The sequence below is a fragment of the Pan troglodytes genome, chromosome 2 (assembly GCF_028858775.2).
Source record: "Pan troglodytes isolate AG18354 chromosome 2, NHGRI_mPanTro3-v2.0_pri, whole genome shotgun sequence".
NCBI classification, from domain to species: domain Eukaryota; kingdom Metazoa; phylum Chordata; class Mammalia; order Primates; family Hominidae; genus Pan; species Pan troglodytes.
Window position 1 is genome coordinate 18,871,223 of NC_086015.1, and position 18,892 is coordinate 18,890,114.

At 48.9% G+C, this 18,892-nt stretch overlaps 1 protein-coding gene across 5 annotated transcripts in view; it reads left to right on the forward strand.

Moving 5' to 3' along the window:
* Nucleotides 1–18,892, forward strand: part of FGD5 (FYVE, RhoGEF and PH domain containing 5) — a 123,474-nt gene that overhangs the window by 60,114 nt on the left and 44,468 nt on the right. For all 5 annotated transcript variants that reach the window (XM_516303.8, XM_003309639.6, XM_009444940.5 and 2 more), the window contains exons 4-5: nt 9,656–9,714; nt 9,826–9,856. In XM_516303.8, the coding sequence (XP_516303.5) occupies nt 9,656–9,714; nt 9,826–9,856 (90 nt within the window). The remainder of the gene's footprint in view (nt 1–9,655; nt 9,715–9,825; nt 9,857–18,892) is intronic.

The following is an 18,892-nucleotide window of genomic DNA, read 5'->3' on the forward strand; positions in this document are numbered from 1 at the left end:
GACGTGTCATCTTCTTATTGCCATGTCTTAATCACAGATCAGAGAAAATTCAGTAGACACCCAGTTCTTCGACCAGACATCATGCAAGATACAAAACGAGTTCTGTCTGCTCCTTAAACCCACCTCAGACCCTTTGCCATTGGAGTTTCCTCCACCAGAAGTGTGCTCCCTGCCCTTTGCCTGGCTGGCTACTGGTCTCAATTTGAATGTCACCTCCTCAGAGAGGGCTCCTAGATCTTCTGCCATACTCTGTCACAGCATTCCTGGCTATTTCCTTATGCTGTAGTCTTGTTCTTCATTCCTCTGTTTTCTTGCCCATCGTTTGCCTTTCCCTGGCAGTCGTTCCAGGAGGGCAGACACTGTGTTTATCCTGTTCATGGGTGCGTCCTTGCTGCCTAGTACATTAAGATATAGTCAATGAATATCTTCAAATAAGTTAATAAACAAAAGAATACATTAGGCCCAGTTCCTGCATTTACATAAGAAAAACAAACTCGAATGTCTGACAGTTTAATAAAATGAAAACACTTGTTTGGCTCTGTGTAACTTACTCTGCACAGTGAGTGATGGAGCTGGGAGTCCAACCTGCATTTTTGATATTCCTGTTGCTTCACCCTGGCTCCCCCATAGCCATGCAGAGAGTGCTGCATTTCAGTACAGTAACACAAGAGACATTGCAAGGCGGGTGACAGAGGAGAGGGAGAGAGGCAGACACAACTCAGAGGGGACGGGAGAGAAGAGGGGCTCCAAGGTTCTGGAGGGCGTCCTGGGTACGTGTATGCCTCACACGCCTTGCTGAGGTCCTTGGGGGGCTTGAAGGCAGCCAGGGCCAAAGGGCTGGGCAGGTTAGGATCCCCTGGCCCTGGGACAGCTTGTTCTGTGGCTGAGTTTCCTCAGTCAAAAGGGGAGTCTCAGGCATGCCCTTTGCCCTAGTGTTTGGGATGTGGTCCACAGATGATACTCAGTCTTGCTTTCTCCTTCCTGACTTGGCAGTGGTCACTCTCTCTCTCTCTTCATGGCCTATGGCCAAAGTGCCATATGTGGACGAACAGCACCCTAGCATCTGGGGGATCATTAGAAACACAGTATCCCAGGTCCCACCCCATACTTGCCGAACCCAGATCTGCCTGTTGACAAGATCCTCAGTGACTCACGTGTGCTCACTTAAGTCTGAACTCTGGCCCATGTGCAGCAATCACCCAGTCTATGTGGAGCACTTGTGGTGCCCTCGGCTCTGGGAGATGCCGCAGAAGCAGCTAATGGGGTCCCAACTTTGGGGAACTTAACAGTTGAGTTGGAGAATGAAAAAGCAATTCATGTGATGATCTTTAAACTTTATATTCATATTTTATGTACTTCTCTGAATGTTGTATGTCACACTTTAAAAAAATAAACCAAGGTTGCACATGAGATGGAAGGGTTATGGAATTTAACTGAAAAATGGCAAGATCTTTAAATTTGGAGAAGAGACTTTATTTCTTATAAGGGGTTACAGCCTGTAAGGTGGCTGTTCTCATGGGCTGGGAAGTATAGCCTCTGGCTGAAGCCTTTAGCAGGTGCTCAAAGCAGGTACTCAAAGCACCTGTTTGAGGGAGGGAGGGGTAAGACAGGAATTTGTGCTTGCAGGGGTGGACAAGTTTACATATTCAGCAAATTATAGGAGGAGCTGTGGATATTCGTAAAAGAAGGCAGTGTGCACGTGTGATAAGCAAGCATGCATGTTGCATGTGTCCCATGTTCACCTTGGGGTGGAGACTTAAATGTATTATTACAGTTAGGCCTTATATGTCAAAAGATGAAGCAGGGGCGGCATGAAGGCACTCAGTGCACAGCCTCCTCAAACCAGCCAGAGCCAGTCCATGGTGGGTGGTCTCTTATTAGGAGAAAGTCATAGAAATCAGTCTCTTGTCCAATCAGTCCAATCAAAGCTGTAGCTTGGCTGGTAGAACAGGGGGCTTAGTTAGTCAGTGTCTGATGGTGGCTGAGCTGCAACTGTTTCAACATTGCTTATCTTGAGGCCAGTGCTTGTTTAGCTGCTGGTGAAAAAGAAAAACCTCATGGCAGTGAGAACAGAATTCATTCTTTAAGTGTGGGGTGCATGGCTTAACCCTTGCCTGGCACAGCCTTAGGTCTTGTTTATAATTTGGCATCGTATTGCCACAGATTCCGTTCTGTCAAGTCTTATGATCTCTATTTTAACATTAGTGCTGGTCTGATGTTGTGTCTAAACTGAAAGAGGGAAGGAGTATAATGATGTGTGTCCAACCTCCCATCACATCATGACTGGGAACTCAATCTTTAAGGTTTTTCTGGGGTCCCCTTGATCAAGAGGGGGCTTGTTCAGTCAGTTGAGGAGTTTAGGATTTTGTTTTTAGGTCTCAGGGGCAACCCTCATGCCCAGCTGTGTGAACTAAACCATGAGCAGTGGAAGGGGTCTATGTTGTAAGAGTCAGAGCAGTCAGGAAGGCTTCCAGGAGGTGGTGAGGCCTAAGTGCTCCTTGGAAGAGAGCAGGACGTAGTTAAGTAGAAAGGAGGAGAAAAGTTTATAGGAGGCAAAAACAGATGGGATGAAGGCATAGAATCCAGCCATTAGCCGGCTGTTTGAAGTCATGGCTGGACCTTTCCAGAATTAAGTGAGATGGGGAGGGCTGTGTCTTGTTTGAGCCAACACTGGCCCTTTCTTGCCATCAAACATGGGAAGCTGCTAATCACAATCACAGTCGCTCTCTTAGGATTCCAGAAGGTGAGAGAGCTGAAAGGAGCATTTAGAGACCACTGTTTCTTTTCACTGTGGCAAGAACGTTTAACGTAAGAGCTACACTTTTTTTTTTCTTTTTTTTTTTTTTTGAGACAGTTCTGTCACCCAGGCTGGAGTGTAGTGGCACGATCTTGGCTCACTGCAACCTCCGCCTCCCGGGTTCAAGATATTCTCCTGCCTCAGCCTTCTGAGTAGGTGGGACTACAGGCTCACGCCACCATGACAGACTAATTTTTGTATTTTTAGTAGAGATGGGGTTTCACCATATTTGTCAGGCTGGTCTTGAACTCCTGACCTCAGGTGATGCACCTGCCTTGGCCTCCCAAAGTGCTGGGATTACAGGTGTGAGCCACTGCGCCCAGCCAGATCTACACTCTTAATGCCCATCCTTTGGTGAGTGGATAAGGAAAATGTGGTCTGTGTATACAATGGAATATTATTCAGCCATAAAAAGGAAGGGAATTCTGCCATTTGCAACAATGTGAATGAACTTGGAGGGCTTGATGCTAAATGAAATAAGCCAGTCACCGATGGACAAATACTGCATGATTGCACTTACATGAGGTGTCTAAAATATAGGGCCAGGCATGGTGGCTCACGCCTGTGTTCCCAGCACTTCGGGAGGCCAAGGCAGGAGGTTCACTTGAGGCCAGGAGTTGGAGACCAGCCTGGGCAACATAATGAGACCTCGTCTCTACAAAAAATAAAAAAATTAGCTGGGTGTGATGGCGTGCATGCCTGTGGTCCCAGCTACTCAGGAGGCTGAGGCTGAAGGATCACTTGAGCCCAGGTGCCATTGCATTCCAGCCTGGGTGACAGAATGAGATCCCTAAGTCTCTAAAAAATAAAATAGCCTAATTCACAGAAGCAAGGAATAGAGTAGTGGTTGCCGGGGGTGGAGGGAGGGAGAGGTGGCAAGCTACTGTTCAACAAAGTTTCAGTGATATAGGAGATCACTGGAAGGAAAACTGCAGCTTCTCACTTGTTCCTTGCTCAGGGCTATTCAGCAGGTTGGAGGCCAAGTCAGAAGTAGAAATCAGGCCTCCTGATCCCTCATTCAGGGTGTTCCAAGATGGCATGCTGCTTCTGCAAATTTGTTACACACTGTAGCCAGAACCAAAATTAAAGGTCTTTTAAGTAGCTGGGCCAAACCCACACTCACACCAGCCTAACTTCAGGAACTGGACTAGTCAGCATGATGTGGAAACTGACCAGCTGGTCCTGGGGAAGCCAGGGGGCCACTGTTGGGTCCCTCCTTCTCCCCTCGCTTGTCCTGGCAGGCACTCACTCTCCTCTGCCTCCTCTTCCTGCTCCTGGTGACAGCTGGGATAAAGAGTGAGCCACCTCTCCCTGAGTACCTGTCTCTGAGTTTTCCAGCAGCTGTTGAAGGCTGTGCTGGAAACCCCCACCTGTGTTCCCTGCCTGCCCCAGTGGTCCCCAGGGGACTTGGAGACTGTGTTCTCCTGGAGCCTAGTGCCCCATGTATCTGGGTTTCTGAGCACTCTCCCGTCTCCAGATGTGACTTCAGAATACTCCAGCTGGCCCCTTCATTGGGACCCTCAACACATGGAAGACTCACAAGGAAAATTTCCCCAGGGCTTGAAACAGCCATGGAAGGTGGCCCCTTCCTTGTGTGCGGATGTGGGTTATTTTAGGGGGGCTGCATGGCTGAAGAGGCTGGCGCATACGGGGCATCGGGGGCACCTCAGATGTAGCCTGTGACCTAGAGATGTTTTTTGAGGCTGTGTGGGGATTCTGGGCACAGGAAACTGTGTGAGCCAAACACACCCAGAGGTAGGAAAAAATAGAGTGGGCTTAAGGGATCACCTGGAGCTCCATGTGGCATGGAGGAGTGGTGGAGGGGACTGGGAACAGCCCTGAGCTGAGCCACAGGGGCCCCTTTCTGTAAGCGCTGGGAGCCTCTGCAGCCATTCAAGGGTGCAGGTGACAGAAGGAGGCTGTGGGAATGGCTAGGAGGCTGGAGCTCAGAGTGAATGAGAGACAGGCCAGTCAAGGGTACAGGGAGGGTCAGAACTTGGGTCCAAGATGAGGGGTGGGAAGCCTGGACTTCAGAAGTAGAGCAGTGTGGAGTGTGGGTGAGGCCCAGGCTGGAGGGAGTGGAGGGAGACACTGCTGAGAGACATCTGAGGAGGAGGGAGGTCTCAAGGAGGTGAGCACAGGGCATTCAGATTGGAGTGCCCAGTGACCACAGGTGCAGGGGGACAGGTGTGAACTGATGGGGGCGTGTGCCGAGCCAGACACAGAGGCTTTGGGGGCAAGGAGCTTGGCAAAGGACTGGCAGAGACCAGTGAAAGAAAGAGGTGGCTGTTAACATCAGGCTGTGCCATCTTAAAGGCCGAGCAGGTGTGGACCCAGGAGGCCTGTACGCAGAGAGGGGAGGCAATGAGATAGGCATCTTGAGGTTGTTCCTTCCTCTCCCACAAGTAGGACATGGTGGGGAAGGATTGTGTGGACCCTGGGCATACTTGGGGACCATCCTGAGGGACAGGCCAAAAGGCCTGGGGTTCCCTTGCCTCTGTAATAATAAAGTGATGCTAATGCCTCACTCCCCTGTAGCTCTTTACTGATTATGAAGAGCTTTTCCATCCACAACCCTTTGCTATCTTTGTGTGACAGCCTCTGAAACAGTGGTTCTCAAAACTTTTTGGTCTCAGACCCACCTCCCCTCTTAAAAATGATCGAGGGCCCCAAAGAATTTTGGTTTCTGTGAATCACATCTCTGCAATGTTTACCACGTTAGAAAGTAAATCAGAAAATTTTGAAACATCTTTTAATGCATTTTAAAATAACAAACCCATTACATGTTAATACAAGTAGCACTTTTATGCAAAAAATAAATAAATAAATAAATAAATAAACCACCCTGTTTTCTAAAACAATCAAGAAAAAACAAAAGAGTGACATTTTTACATTTTTACAAATATTAATGTCTGGCTGAACAGAAGGTAGCTGGATTCACCTATCCACTTCCCCACTCAGTTGGTTGGAATTGTTTTGGTTGACTTAAATGAATAATATCTAGGCTCATACAGATATGTAGTTGGAAAAGGTAGGACTTTACATACCTCAGAGGTTCTCAGGCTATATTTTGGGAACTGATGTCCTCGAAGGAGGCTGAGCACCCAGTTTTACAGTTGGAAAAACTAAGGCATGGAGACAGAGGACCCGGATTCTTGACTCTTTGTGTGACCCACTGTCTAACACTGAGGTTCCCTGGACCCTCCTGACCTGCCCGGGTCCCAGAATAGCCAAGTGTTGAACCAGCTGGTTTGCTGGGGACCAGGGAGGAGGCCGGTAGCCCTGGGGACAGCCTCAGGCAGGGGCAGGTGGCCTGATGTTAACACCCATAGCTTCAGCTTGAGAAATGCCATAGCAATAGCATGGGCCTTGGCACCCCCAGCCCCCAAGCTCCTGGGAGGAGCCCTGTTCCCAGAAGCCTGTCCCTGGACGCTGCCGTCAGCCTCGGAGTTCATTTCCTGGTTAAACAAACATCTATATTAAATGGCCCAGTTGGGCAACGCCCAGAAGCAGTTTCTGCGTGCCTCGGGCACACAGCCTGCCAGGCCTCCCCGTTGGCCGCCTGGCAAAGACACATCCATCATCACAGAGTCACTGAAGCAGGACTGCCCCGTGCGTCCCACCCAGAATCTGCACGTCTGGCAGGAGGGGCTGGGTGGGACGTGCAGAGGGGCCCGTGTCTGGACCCTACCAAAGGCCTGTCCTCGACAGCTTGGAGATTGTAACAGTGGTAATGATGGCAACTCCAGAAGTTTGGGTATGGTGTGACGGCTGCCATCCATCATCTGATCTCATCCTGGCAGGATAGGAACACCCACCTGTTTGCCAGATAAGGAAACAGAGGCATCTGAGAGGGGCTCGCCCACGGTCACACAGCCACCCATGGCCTTGTTTGGGGGAGGATCCAGGCATCTTGACTTCCAGCATAGTTGTCTTTGTGCCATTGTGGCCACGTTCTGAGGATCCGGAGTGAGGAAGCCTGAGTGCAGAGGGGCAAGCCCAGGCTGCTCTGATGTGTGTCTGCTCTGATGAAAAGCGCAGCAGGATAAAGATGGGGCAGGGGCCCTTAACCAGGGGTGACGTCTTGCATCACCCCAAGCCCTAGGACATTTGGCAGTATCTAAAGACATTTTTGGTTGTCACAGTGGGGGTTGAGGGAGTGGAGGCTCCTATTGTCATCCAGTGGGTAGAAGCCAGGGATGCCATTAGTTATCCTGTAATACGTAAGAACAGCTTCTACAGCAAAAACTATTCTTCAGAATATCAACAGTCCAAAATGGAGAAACCCCGGGGTGGAAAATGATTTGGGGTGTTCTTTAGGTCAGGCAGTCATGGATGACTGTGCTGAGGTTGTGACTTTTGAGCAGAGACCTGAAGGAACCAGAAAATACAAATGAAAAGATCTGGGGAAGAGCATTGCAAGAAAAGGGAACAGCACATGCAGAGGCCCTGAGTCAGGAAGGCATCCTCAAGAAGCCAGTGTGTGAGACCGGGTTGGTTATTCTCTACCAGATCTCAGATGAAAACACTGAGGCTCAGAGATAAGGGCTCACCAGAGGTCATACCATGAAACAGTGCTGGAGCTGGGTTTGAAATGGATGTGATTGATTCCAGAGTCCATTTGCTTTCCACTGTCTCTGCTGCTACTGTCAGAGGAGTGGCCCAGCCTTCATTTTGCAGTTAAGGCCTTTCCCTTACTCGATTCTATAAATTTTTTTTTCTTCTTCTATCCCTGGTTACTTGGTTTTGTTCCTGGCACCACCTCAGTGACAAAAACAACAAGGATAATGATGGCCAATAATTCCATAGTGCTTGCTGTGTGCCAGGCACAGTTCCAAGTGTGAGAGATTCTCTATATAGACACTCATCTGATCCTTATGACATGCATATGTGCTGGATACTATTCTCCTACTGTGCCCATTTCACAGGTAAGAAAATTGAGGCACAGAGAGCTAAATGACTTGTTCAACAAATAAGAGTTAGAGACAGGAAACTGCCTAGTTCCAAAGCCCATGCTTTTTTTTTTTTTTTTTTTTTTTTGAGACGGAGTCTCACACTGTCGCCCAGGCTGGAGTGCAATGGCGCAATCTCGGCTCACTACAACCTCCGCCTCCTGCCTCAGTCTCCCGAGTAGCTGGGATCACAGGCGCCCGCCACCATGCCCGGCTAATCTTTTTGTATTTTTAGTAGAGACGGGGTTTCACTGTGTTGGCCAGGCTGGTCTCGAACTCTTAACCTCATGATCCACCCGCCTTAGCCTCCCAAAGTGCTGGGATTACAGGTGTGAGCCACTGTGCCCGGCCTCAGAGCCCATGCTTTTAACCACAACACTATGCAGTGACTTTCTCAGCAGTGATTTTCTCATCACTAGAGTGGATCACTCACTTGACGAGTGGCTTCTTAAGTTTAGTAACACACAAGGTTTAGCACAGAAGGGAATTTAGAGGTTAGTTTGTCCACATATGAGGAAACTGAGGCTTGACCTTGAAAGTGATTTGTATAGAGTTGTACCAGGAGGCAGGTGTTCCCAGCTGAGTGCCCTCTGCTCTGCCATGGGCCACCGCTGCCAGCCATGCCTGCACATTCACAGCCTCCCCCGTCTATTTCGTCAGGCCGCCACAGCGTGTCTTTGCATCTCTGGATCCCAGCCACTAGTTGTGTCTGATATCCGGCAGGTTTGGGGCCACCCAGCAGGAGCCTGCTTGTGGCAGAAGGCCCAGGCATCTGTCTCAGCCCAGCCCATCCTTCCTGTTTATAGACATAATCTCAGTCTATTTCCAGATCATATAGGTGTGGAAGCTGGGGCTCACCATCTGAGGTCAGCCTGCAGAGTTAGTGCTTCCCAAGGGGAATGAATGTGCGCTCGCTCACTCACTCACTCCTCACTCACTCTTTCAGTCAACAAAGAGAACTACCATATGCTAAGCACTGGTCATGCAGAGGTGGGAGTTCCTGGTCCCTGCCCTCCTGGAGAGATGTAATTGTTTCACAGTAATGATAAGTGTCGTGAGAGGGGGATGCTCAGAAACGATGCCTAGCCCAGCCCGTTGAGCAGGGAGGATCAGGAGAGGCTTCCTGGAGGAGGTGCTGCCGTGGCTAAGTCTTATAGGATGACTGGGAGTTAGCCAGGTAGAGGGAGGGGGAAAGGATGCTGAGGGAACAGCATGTACAAAAGCAAGAGAAAAGAGAGAATTCCTCAGTACAGGGAACCACAGGTTGGTGGGGTCATGAAGTGGGATATAAAGGTCATGCCATCATCATGGCCATTGAGCATTTACTAAATGGCAGGTGCCATGCTGGGCACTAGCTCAACAACCTTCAGAGTTAGGTGCTGTTAAAATCTGCATTTACAGCTGGGCTCGGTGGCTCATACCTATAATCTCAGCACTTTGGGAGGCCAAGGTGAGCGGATTGCTTGAGCCCAGGAGTTCAAGACCAGCCTTGAACTGGTCAATGTAATGAGACCCTGTCTCTACAAAAAATTTTAAAAATTAGCCAGGTGTGGTGGTACATACCTATAGTCCCAGCTAGTCAGGAGGCTGAGGTAGGAGGATCGCTTGAGCCTGAGAGTTCGAGTCTGCAGGGAACTGAGATCACGCCACTGCACTCCAGCCTGGGTGATAGAGCATGACCTTGTCTCAAATAAAATAAATACATTTTTAAAATAAAATAAAATCCACATTTCCAGATGAGGAAACTGAGGTGCAGAGAGGTTAAATAAGTTGTTGAAGAACATACAAGTAATGAGTGCCAGGAAATGGTCTGCAAAACGCTTGGAACTTGCCTCCAGCAGCATGGTGGCTTCCTCTATAAAGCACTGATGCCTGTCCCACCTGATTGCTCTCTTTCCTCCCACAGGTGGAAGGACAGTCCAGAGCCCTTGTCATCGCACAGGAACTGCTATCTTCAGAGAAAGCGTGAGTCCCCAAGGAGCTGCCTGTGGCCTTGAGCTTATAAACAAAACGTCACCCTCCTGGGCTTACACAGGATGGGGATTAATGCAGCCTCAACCCTCTTTCCCTCTGCAGATACGTGGAGATGCTCCAGCACTTAAATCTGGTGAGTTAATCATTTTAATTGTCCAAAACTAATTGCCCTTTTACAAGTCTGTGATATAAGAGGCAGGAAAGCAATGTGGAGACAGAGGTGATTTCCATTAACAGAGGCCTGGCAGCAGGCAAGCACTCACCGACGCTTTTCAGGGAAGTCCGTCTCCTGATTAATGTGCTTCCGGGGGCAGACAGCGGATGCGTCTCCTTGCTCAGGGATGGGGTGCATGGGGGCATGGTCTGAGGTTTTGTGCAGGTTGTTTGAGGTCTCCTTAGCCCTCTTGCTGAGAAAGGCAGGAAGAGGACAGTGGAGTGTTTCTGGGGATTGCTATGTGTGAGTTTGTGTATGTGAGTTTGTGCACCTGTGTGTGTGTGATGTTTATGTTCGTATGGAGAAGGTGTCTGCCTGGTGACAGAGCAGCTGAGGGTATCAAGAGTCTTCCTCAGTCTCCTTAGTGTCAGGGTGGTAGTGCCTGAGCTGGTGGTGAGGGGCTCCTTTGGGCTTTCAGAGGAAAGGAGGCCAGACTTGGGGACAGCCTGAACATCAGGCACTGCTCCCCTTCGTAACTCACAGGACAGCTTGCAGAGTGTCCCTTTGCAGTCAGCTCAGTTCAGTTCAGCAGACATTGTTTTGAGCTCTCGCTGCATAACAAGAACTGGAGAATGGGAAGACAGGTCAGACAGGGCCCTTCCCCAGGAGCTGTCTGGCCAGCAAAGGGGACGGATGAGGGGGGTGACCAACAACCTTGGGCAGGCTTCCCTGAGGAGGTGATGTTAAGGGCTAGGCCATAGGGAAGCATGAGAAGAGGGCAGAGCAAAGACTCGGGAAGTAGGGAACCATGGCAGTCTCAGGCTTCCTGCTCCCTTGAGCTCTCTCTGGGCCATTTGCACTCTTGCCATGGTTGAGCATTGGGTTCTATGGTGCTTTGAATCATTCACCATCTCTAAGAATGTCAGAGCTGGGAATGTGCACCTGGACATTTTGTAGGTGGTGATGTGGAAGCCCAGAGGAGGTGACATGGCCCAAGTCACACAGTGGTGGAGCCAGGACAAGCACCAGGTCTCCTGGCTCCCAGGCCACTCCCCTCGCATTCACTGGGTGTTCCTGGCTGCCTTGGGAGCTCCATGGGGCAGGGACCATCTCTGGGTGTACCAGAGCACTCAACACCAAGCCAGGCCTCTTGCTGAACCCAGCTGAGGTCCCTGTCAGCAATGTCACCCTGGCATCACATCCCCACGTGAGCTGATAGCAGCCAGGACCCCAGGAGGGCGGATAGAGCACTACTCTGGTCTGGTGCTCTCGGCCCCACATTTTTGTGCCCTCAGGATGAAAGCCTTGTGTGCACTCTTGAACCCCAAAGCCCTCAAGTATGAAATGTACCAGCCCCCATTCAGCTTTTATACCTAAAAGATCTATTTGGCAAAGGCCTGAAGGATCAGTTTCCCTTTTTTTTTTTAACTTCTCTCTCCCTTATTTCTGGGCTGACAGCATGACAGAGGGGCTGGGCAATTTTGTTTTATGACTTCATAAGAGGGTTTTAACTGGGAAACTTGCATCTATGTTTGCCCTGCTTCCTGCCAGTTGGAAAGACATTGAAGCCCCTGGTAATCCATAATAAGATCCTGAGGATGGGGTGAAGGGAGAGCCCATAAAAGTCATCACTCAGGCCAGGCGCGGTGGCTCATGCCTGTAATCTCAGCACTTTGGGAGGCCGAGGTGGGCTGATCATCTGAGATCAGGAGTTCGAGACCAGCCTGGCCAACATGGTGAAACCCCATCTCTACTGAAAATACAAAAATTAGCCGGGCATGGTGGTGGGCGCTTGTAATCCCAGCTACTCAGGAGGCTAAGACAGGAGAATCACTTGAACCCAGGAGAAGGAGGTTGCAGTGAGCCGAGATCGTGCCACTGCACTCCAGCCTGGGTGACAGAGGGAGACTCTGTCTGGGAAAAAAAAAAAAAAAAGTCACCACTTAGAAGTTGGTTGCAGGAAGTTGTGGTCTGGAGCTGTATTTTAACATATCAGTGCTTACAGGGATAGAGGGGGCAGACATCTCCCAGTGTGACTCCAGGTCCTAGCTAGGGACATGAGTCTTAAAGGAGACCCATAGACTTTGGGGCACTCTCCACCACTCCCCAGCTTCGAATCTATCCCTGGTTGCTAAGCTTGGCAAGTTCTTCAGAATTTCCTCTTAGAGATTGGTGCTGTCGAGATCCCAAGGCTGTCCAGTGATGAGGAGGAGCTGACGGTGTCCCCCAAATCTCCCCAGCAGGAAGGGTCCTGGGTTCATTGTGCTATTGTTGTTGGGGGCGCGGAGTGGCCTTCTGTGTTTGAGGTGTAGCTCTGTGCTTGTCACATGGTAGCTATAGCTAACTCAGTGGCTGCCATGAATTCTAGTCATCTTGATGGCCACAGTCCTGGGTTTGTGTAGCCTATGGGCTCCATAGGAATGGAGTTTACATTTTTAAACATTTGTGAAAAAAGACAAAGGAGAATATGCGACTGAGACCACACGTGGGTCACAAAGCTTAAAATATTTATCATCTGGCCCCTTACAGAAAAAGCTTACTGACTTCTGGTTTAACGGCTGCCTTCCATCCTTCCAGGAACCCAGTCATAAGAACTTTCCTCACCTGCACATCTGTCAGTCTCTACCCGTCCACCTAGCCAGCCAGCCTTTCACCCACTCATCTGTCTTTTCATCTATTCATGCATCAAGTGACACAACCATGCACCCATTCACTCTCAATTAATCTACTACTCAGATGTCTACCCACCTATCCAACCATCCGTCCATTCCTCATCTACCCATCCAAACAGCAATCCATCCATTCGTCTATCCATCTGAATTGACCATTCATTCTGGAAACATCACAGGATGTTTACTGTAGGCACTGAAATAGGCCTTGGAGCCCCAAAGCTGAATAAGGCTCTGAACCTGCCCTTGAGTAGGTTTCCTTTTGCAGGGAGAGAGGGTGGAGGTGGGGAGGAGAAATCAATATGTCAACAGACAATTTACATTACTCCATGTAAGTATAATTTGCAGAACTGTAGTTTTGTGCAGTATCTGCAGGGGCATGAGGGAGGGAAAGACATATGCAGGAAGGTTTGCGGAAGAGGTGCCACTGAGATGGACTCTCGGAGTTCACCAGGCCAGGGTAGTGGTGGAAGAGGGCGTGTAAGGTAAGGGAGTCAGCATGAGCAAATGCTCACAGGCTCATGGTATGTTTGGAGAATGACACATCATCGCACATGGTTAGAACATAGAAAATTTTGGAAAGCCAGGTAGGAGGTAGGATCAGGGATCAAGTAATGGATCCCCAAATAAGGCTAGGACCAGATCGAGAAGTACCAAAAATGCTGGGCCAAGGACCTTATGCCTTTCCTTGTACATGGTGAACAGCTAGAGATTTTGAACAGGTGTGGCACCTGGACACCTTCTATCTGTTTTTTCATCTAAAACAAGTCTCTCCTATAAGAAGCCAAAAGTTCCTACCAATCCCTCCTTTGGGCTAAGCCATTCAGAAGGCCTGTTCAGAAGCCAGTTTGCTGATTGGGAGATAACTCTGGAAGTTGTCACCATCCTGCCCCAGGAGAAGTTTCCCCACACAGGAGGCCCACATGACCTGGCCCCTGTCCACCTCTCTGGCAGTACCTCCTTTACCGTTTACTTCATCACTGCCTTCAGCCACACTGGCTTCTTTCTGTTCTTCAGATACTGCGAATGCATTCACATCTCACAGTTTTGCTCTTCCCTCTGCTGGAAGGTCCTACCCCGATCTTCCCATTCAGGTCTCAGCTCAAGTGTTACCACTTCAAACTACTGGTGCCCCAGAACTTAGTGGCATAAGACAACCATGCTGTTAAGCTCACAGACTCTCTGGACTAGAAATTTCGACAGGGCACGGTGGTGGAGTTGGTCTCTGTTCCATGATGTCTGGGGCCTCAGCTGGAAGACTTAAAGACTGGGGGTGACCTGATGGCTAGGAGCTGGGATCACCTGGAGGTGTCTTCATGTAGGCAGCCGAAGGCCCATGGGACGTGACCAACTCAGCATTCCACTGGAGGCTATATGATCAAACAGCAAACTGTTTATCATGAGTGCAGGATGTGGGCAAACTCACGACTGCGCCTGCCGACAAAAAGTTTGCTGGAGGCAATCACTCCCTGGCGCCGAGGTTATCTACTGCGACATCTAGAGAAAGCAGTCTTGCAAGCCTACTCTGGACCGAACAGCTGACCCCTTCTTCCACCTCCCTCCTCACTATCTCTTTTGCCTAATAAATACAGAGGGCTGTGTAAAGCTCAGGGCCCTTGTCCACTAGAGGCAAGGTGACCCCTTCTTCCAAATATACTCTTTTGACTCTTATCTTTTATTCCCACGTTCGCCCCCTTTGTTCAGTCCCCCTAGGTCTGTGCAGGTTACATAGTAGACAAAAGAGTATATTTGGAAGAAGGGGTCAGGGGGCACCTTGCCTCTAGTGGACAAGGGCCCTGAGCTTTACACAGCCCTCTGTATTTATTAGGCAAAAGAGATAGTGAGAAGAGAGGTGGAAGAAGGGGTCAGCGGTTCAGTCCAGAGTAGGCTTGCAAGACTGCTTTCTCTAGATGTCGCAGTAGATAACCTCAGTGCCAGGGAGTGATTGCCTCCAGCAAACCTTCTGTCCGCAGGCACAGTCGTGAGTTTGCCCACATCCTGCACTCATGATAAACAGTTTGCTCTTTGATCATATAGCCTCCAGCGGAATGCTGAGTTGGTCACGTCCCACGGGCCTTCGGCTCCCTACATCTTCACTCACACATCAGGTGGTTGAGGCTGGCTGTTGTCCGAGACTTAAGCTGGGAGGTTGGCCAGAACACTTATCTGTGGCCACTCCATGTGGTCTCTGCCTACCCGAGTTTGGGCTTCTGCACAGCATGGTGGCTGGGTTCTAAGAGTAAGTGTCCCGAGAGAGCAGGTAGAAGTGCATGGCATTTTTATGATCTGGCCTTGGAAGTCCTATAGCACCACTTCCACCATACCCTATGAGTTAAGACAGTCACAAAGGTCTACCCAGGTTCAATGGGAGGGGACATAGTCTCTCCTATTCAATGGGAGGAATATCGAGCTCACATTGTATAAAGACCATTGAGATAGGAGATATTGTTGTGGGTGTTTTTGGAAAAGACAGTCTACTACAGAAGTTTTTCCTAAACATTCTGTGTTGGTTAGGAATTGTGTTTGACTGCTAGTAAGAAAAACTCAATTACCATGGCTTAAGTAATTTAGAGATTCTTCTTTCATGTGAAATAAATCCAGAAGCAGGCAATCCAGGTCAAATCTGGCAACTCCACGCAGTCTCAGGGACTAAAGTTCCATCTGCAGCATCCATTTCCAAGGTTTCTCATGAACACAGGTTAGCTGCTGCAGTTTTAACCATTGCATCTATATCCCAGGCAGGAAGAAGGAGAAAGGTAGAAAAGCAACAGGTCATGCCCCCCAGCTGGGTTAGTCCCCTTGAAAGCTTCACTTGTCAGACTTCTCCTTTCATATCCTTGGGTACTCCTAGTTGCAGGGGAAGCTGAGTGAAAGCTGGGTTCGTCTTGGTGGCTCTGCTTCTTGTGTATTCATCCTGGGGCCTAGGCTGAAGGGGCAGCACGCACCCTGGGAAGCTCTTCCCATGGCGATGGCAGGAGAAACAGCAGAGGGCTTCTTAGAATCAAGTTCACAACTGGCACATCATCCTTTCCACACACACCCCAGTGGCAGCAGCAGGTGCCATGGCCAGGCCCAAAGGCGTGAGGGGCAGGGACGTGCTCTCCCCTCCGATGAGGCTGTGGCAAGGGTGTGGACACGGGGAGGGTGACACACTGTAGGTGTACTTCCCTCCTCTGCACTCCCTCTCACACCTCGTTTTCTTCACACCACCTTTCCCTGTTTGAAATTACCTAATTTATGTATTTGTGACTGGTTATGTTGTGTTTTCATTTTCATGCGGCTCACAATACTTTCTATTAATAATCCCCTTTGTGATTTCTTCTTTGACCCATGGATTATTTAAAACTGCGTCGTGTAACTTCCAAGTATTTGTGTGTTTCCCACATCTCCTGCTGCTGATTTCTAATTTATCCTTCTGCTAATCCCATTGTGGTTGGAAAACATATTTTGTATGGTTTCAGCCCTTTTAAATTTACTTAAATGTATTTTATGGCCCAGCATACGCCCTAGCCTACCTGGAGAATGTTCCATGTGTATTTGAGAAGGATGGACCCTCTGCTCTTGTTGAGTGGGGTGCTCTGTGGATGCTGCGTAGGTCGAGCTGACGGATCCTGTTGAGTCTTGTGCATCCTCACTTTTTGTCTATTGTTGAGAGAGGCGTATTGACCTGTCAGCCATGATTATTGGGTTGTATGTCTCTCCGTCAGTTGTCAGGTTTTGCTTCATGTGTTTTGGGGCTCTTTTTAGGTGCTTGTTTGCTGTCTGCCTTCATCACTAAACTCTGAGCTCCTTGAGGGCAAAGAGCTGGACCCGTACCTTTGTTCCCAGTGGCTTGTGATGCCTGGTACACAGCTGATGCTCAGTATGTATCCAGTGAATGAGTGATGGTGGAGCAAGTTCTCCTCCCAGCAGTCCTATCCTTTCTTCAGTCAGAAAAAACTTCCTGCCAGGCATGAGGGTGCATGCCTGTAGTCTTAGCTACTTGGGAGGCTGAGGCAGGAGAATCACTTGAGCTCAGGTTGCAGTGTACCTTGATCGTACCTGTAAATAGCCACTGCACTCCAGCCTGAGCAACATAGCAAGACCCTGTCCCTAAAAAAAAAAAATTAAAATAAGAAAATAAACTTCCTGAGCACCTGGTCTGGGTGACATATCAGGGAGTGATGGCAGGGAAAGTCTCCGCCCTCAAGGCACTGATGGTCTAGAGAGAGAGATTGGAATGAAAAAGAACAATAGTAACGCAGTGGTGGAGGGTATATAGAGGTTTAGGGACTCGAAGGAGGCATCCAGCCCAGTCTTCTTGGAGTTAGAGAGGGATGCCCAGAGGAAAATGTGTTGAATAGCCAGGTGGGGGTGCAGTGAAGAAGGCTGTGCCTGGCAACAGGATCAACATTTGCAAAGGCCTGGAGGTCAGTTAAGAATGGCACATTTAGGCCTGGTATGGTGGCTCACACCTGAAGTCCTAACAGTTTGGGAGACCAAGGCGGGAAGATTGTTTAAGGCCAGGAGTTTGAGACCAGCCTGGGAAACATAGTGAGACCCCATCACTACAAAAAAAAAAAAATTTTTTTTAGCCAGACATGGTGGCTCATGCCTGTAATCCCAGCTACTTGGGAGGCTGAGGTGGGAGGATCACTTGAGCTTAGGAGTTTGAGGCTGCAGTGAGCTATGAGCATACCACTATGCTCTAGCCTGGGTGACAGAGTGAGATTCTTTCTCAAAAAAAACAAAAAAAAAATACAGATGCTCAGATTCCGCCCAGAGATTTTTACTTAATTGATCTGTAACAGCCTAATCATTGACGTACCAGACATTAAGCACAGTCGTGAACAAAGCTGAGCAAATCTGAAGTCGAAAATAAGTGAATGAGGCACACTGCTCTCTCTTAGTTAGAGGGGAGGTAACAGAAACATGCAGGATACGTGAATAGTCTGACAATGCAGTATTTTGTTGCTTTTTCAGACTGGCATACATGTAACCCAGCCCCAGCTGTGCAGTAGGTGCCCAGGAGGGCTAAAGGCCTCTGGCTAAATGTGGCGTATTTTCTAAGAACCTCCATTTTGCTCCAGATACATAATTTTAAATAAATTAAACTAGATATGGATTTATTTCAGAGACTGATGTAAAATATGCATTCTTTTTTTAAAGTTAAAATAATAGACTTCAAAGACATTTCTGAGATTAGAGTAGTGCCCTTCAGGCTCTGACCCCAAATTTCTGGAGTAGGACACTTGAGAGGCCCTTAGGACTGACTGCTGAAGTAACCCAAGAGGGCCTCATGAAGGAGGTGGTCTTTAAAGTAGCTTTGAAAGATCAGCAAGATGTATATTGGATGATGGAAGTGCAGAACAAAGACACAGAGGCTGGAGAAGGGGATTCATAGAAAGCAGTAGTTCTCAAAGCATAGTCTTCAGACCAGCAGCGTCAGCATCACCTGGGAAATTGTGAGAAATGAAAATTATCCCGCCCCAGCCAAGACCTGCTGAATGGAAACTCAGGCGGAATGGAGGATGGGCAGCAATCTGTGTTTTCCTAAGCCTGGCAGGTAATTTGGATGCACACTCAAATTGGGGAACCATTGTTACACAGAAGTGAACAGTAAGCTGCAGAAGTAGCTCCACCAGCTCCTGCAGGGACATGGTCACCAGGCCAAGCAGTTTAACTTGGTGCTGAGGGCAGGCGGGGCCACGAAGAGTTTGGAGGAGAGGTGAAAAAAATGGGGAGCCCTTGCTTGTCTTCCCTCCCCCAGGGGCGTATGTTTGGACACTTGTAACTCTTGCCTGGATAGAACATTTCCATCATCCCAGAAGATTCCTGTCATACCCTCCCAAAGGTTACCACTGTTTTGCTCTCTGTCACATGAGAGTGGTTTAGCTTGTTCTTGGATGGAATGGAATCATAAATTAGGTACTGTTACGTGTCTGGCTGCTTTAGCTCAACAGTCTGTGAGATTTAGCCAGCTGTTCACGGGTATCAGTGTTCTTTGGTAGGGATAGCCTATAGTCGGGTTGTCTGTGCTCCTGTGCATGAACACGTGGATGGCTTCCAGTTTTAGAAAGCTGCTGTGAACATCACCATAAACACCTGAAGTCATTTCTCCTTGGTATTTACCCAGGAGAGGAATTGCAGAGTCACGGGATAAGCATAGACATAGCTTTACTAGAAACTGCCAGATAGCTTTACAAAGAGGTTAAAACAATATATATTCCCCCTCCAGTGTGTGAGACCAGTGTTTGTTCCACACTCTTGCCAACATGTTGGTATTGTCGGCCTCTGTACTTGAGGCCATTCTGTCTATTGTGTAGTGGTGTCTCCCTGTGGCTTAATTTGCATTTCCCTGATGATT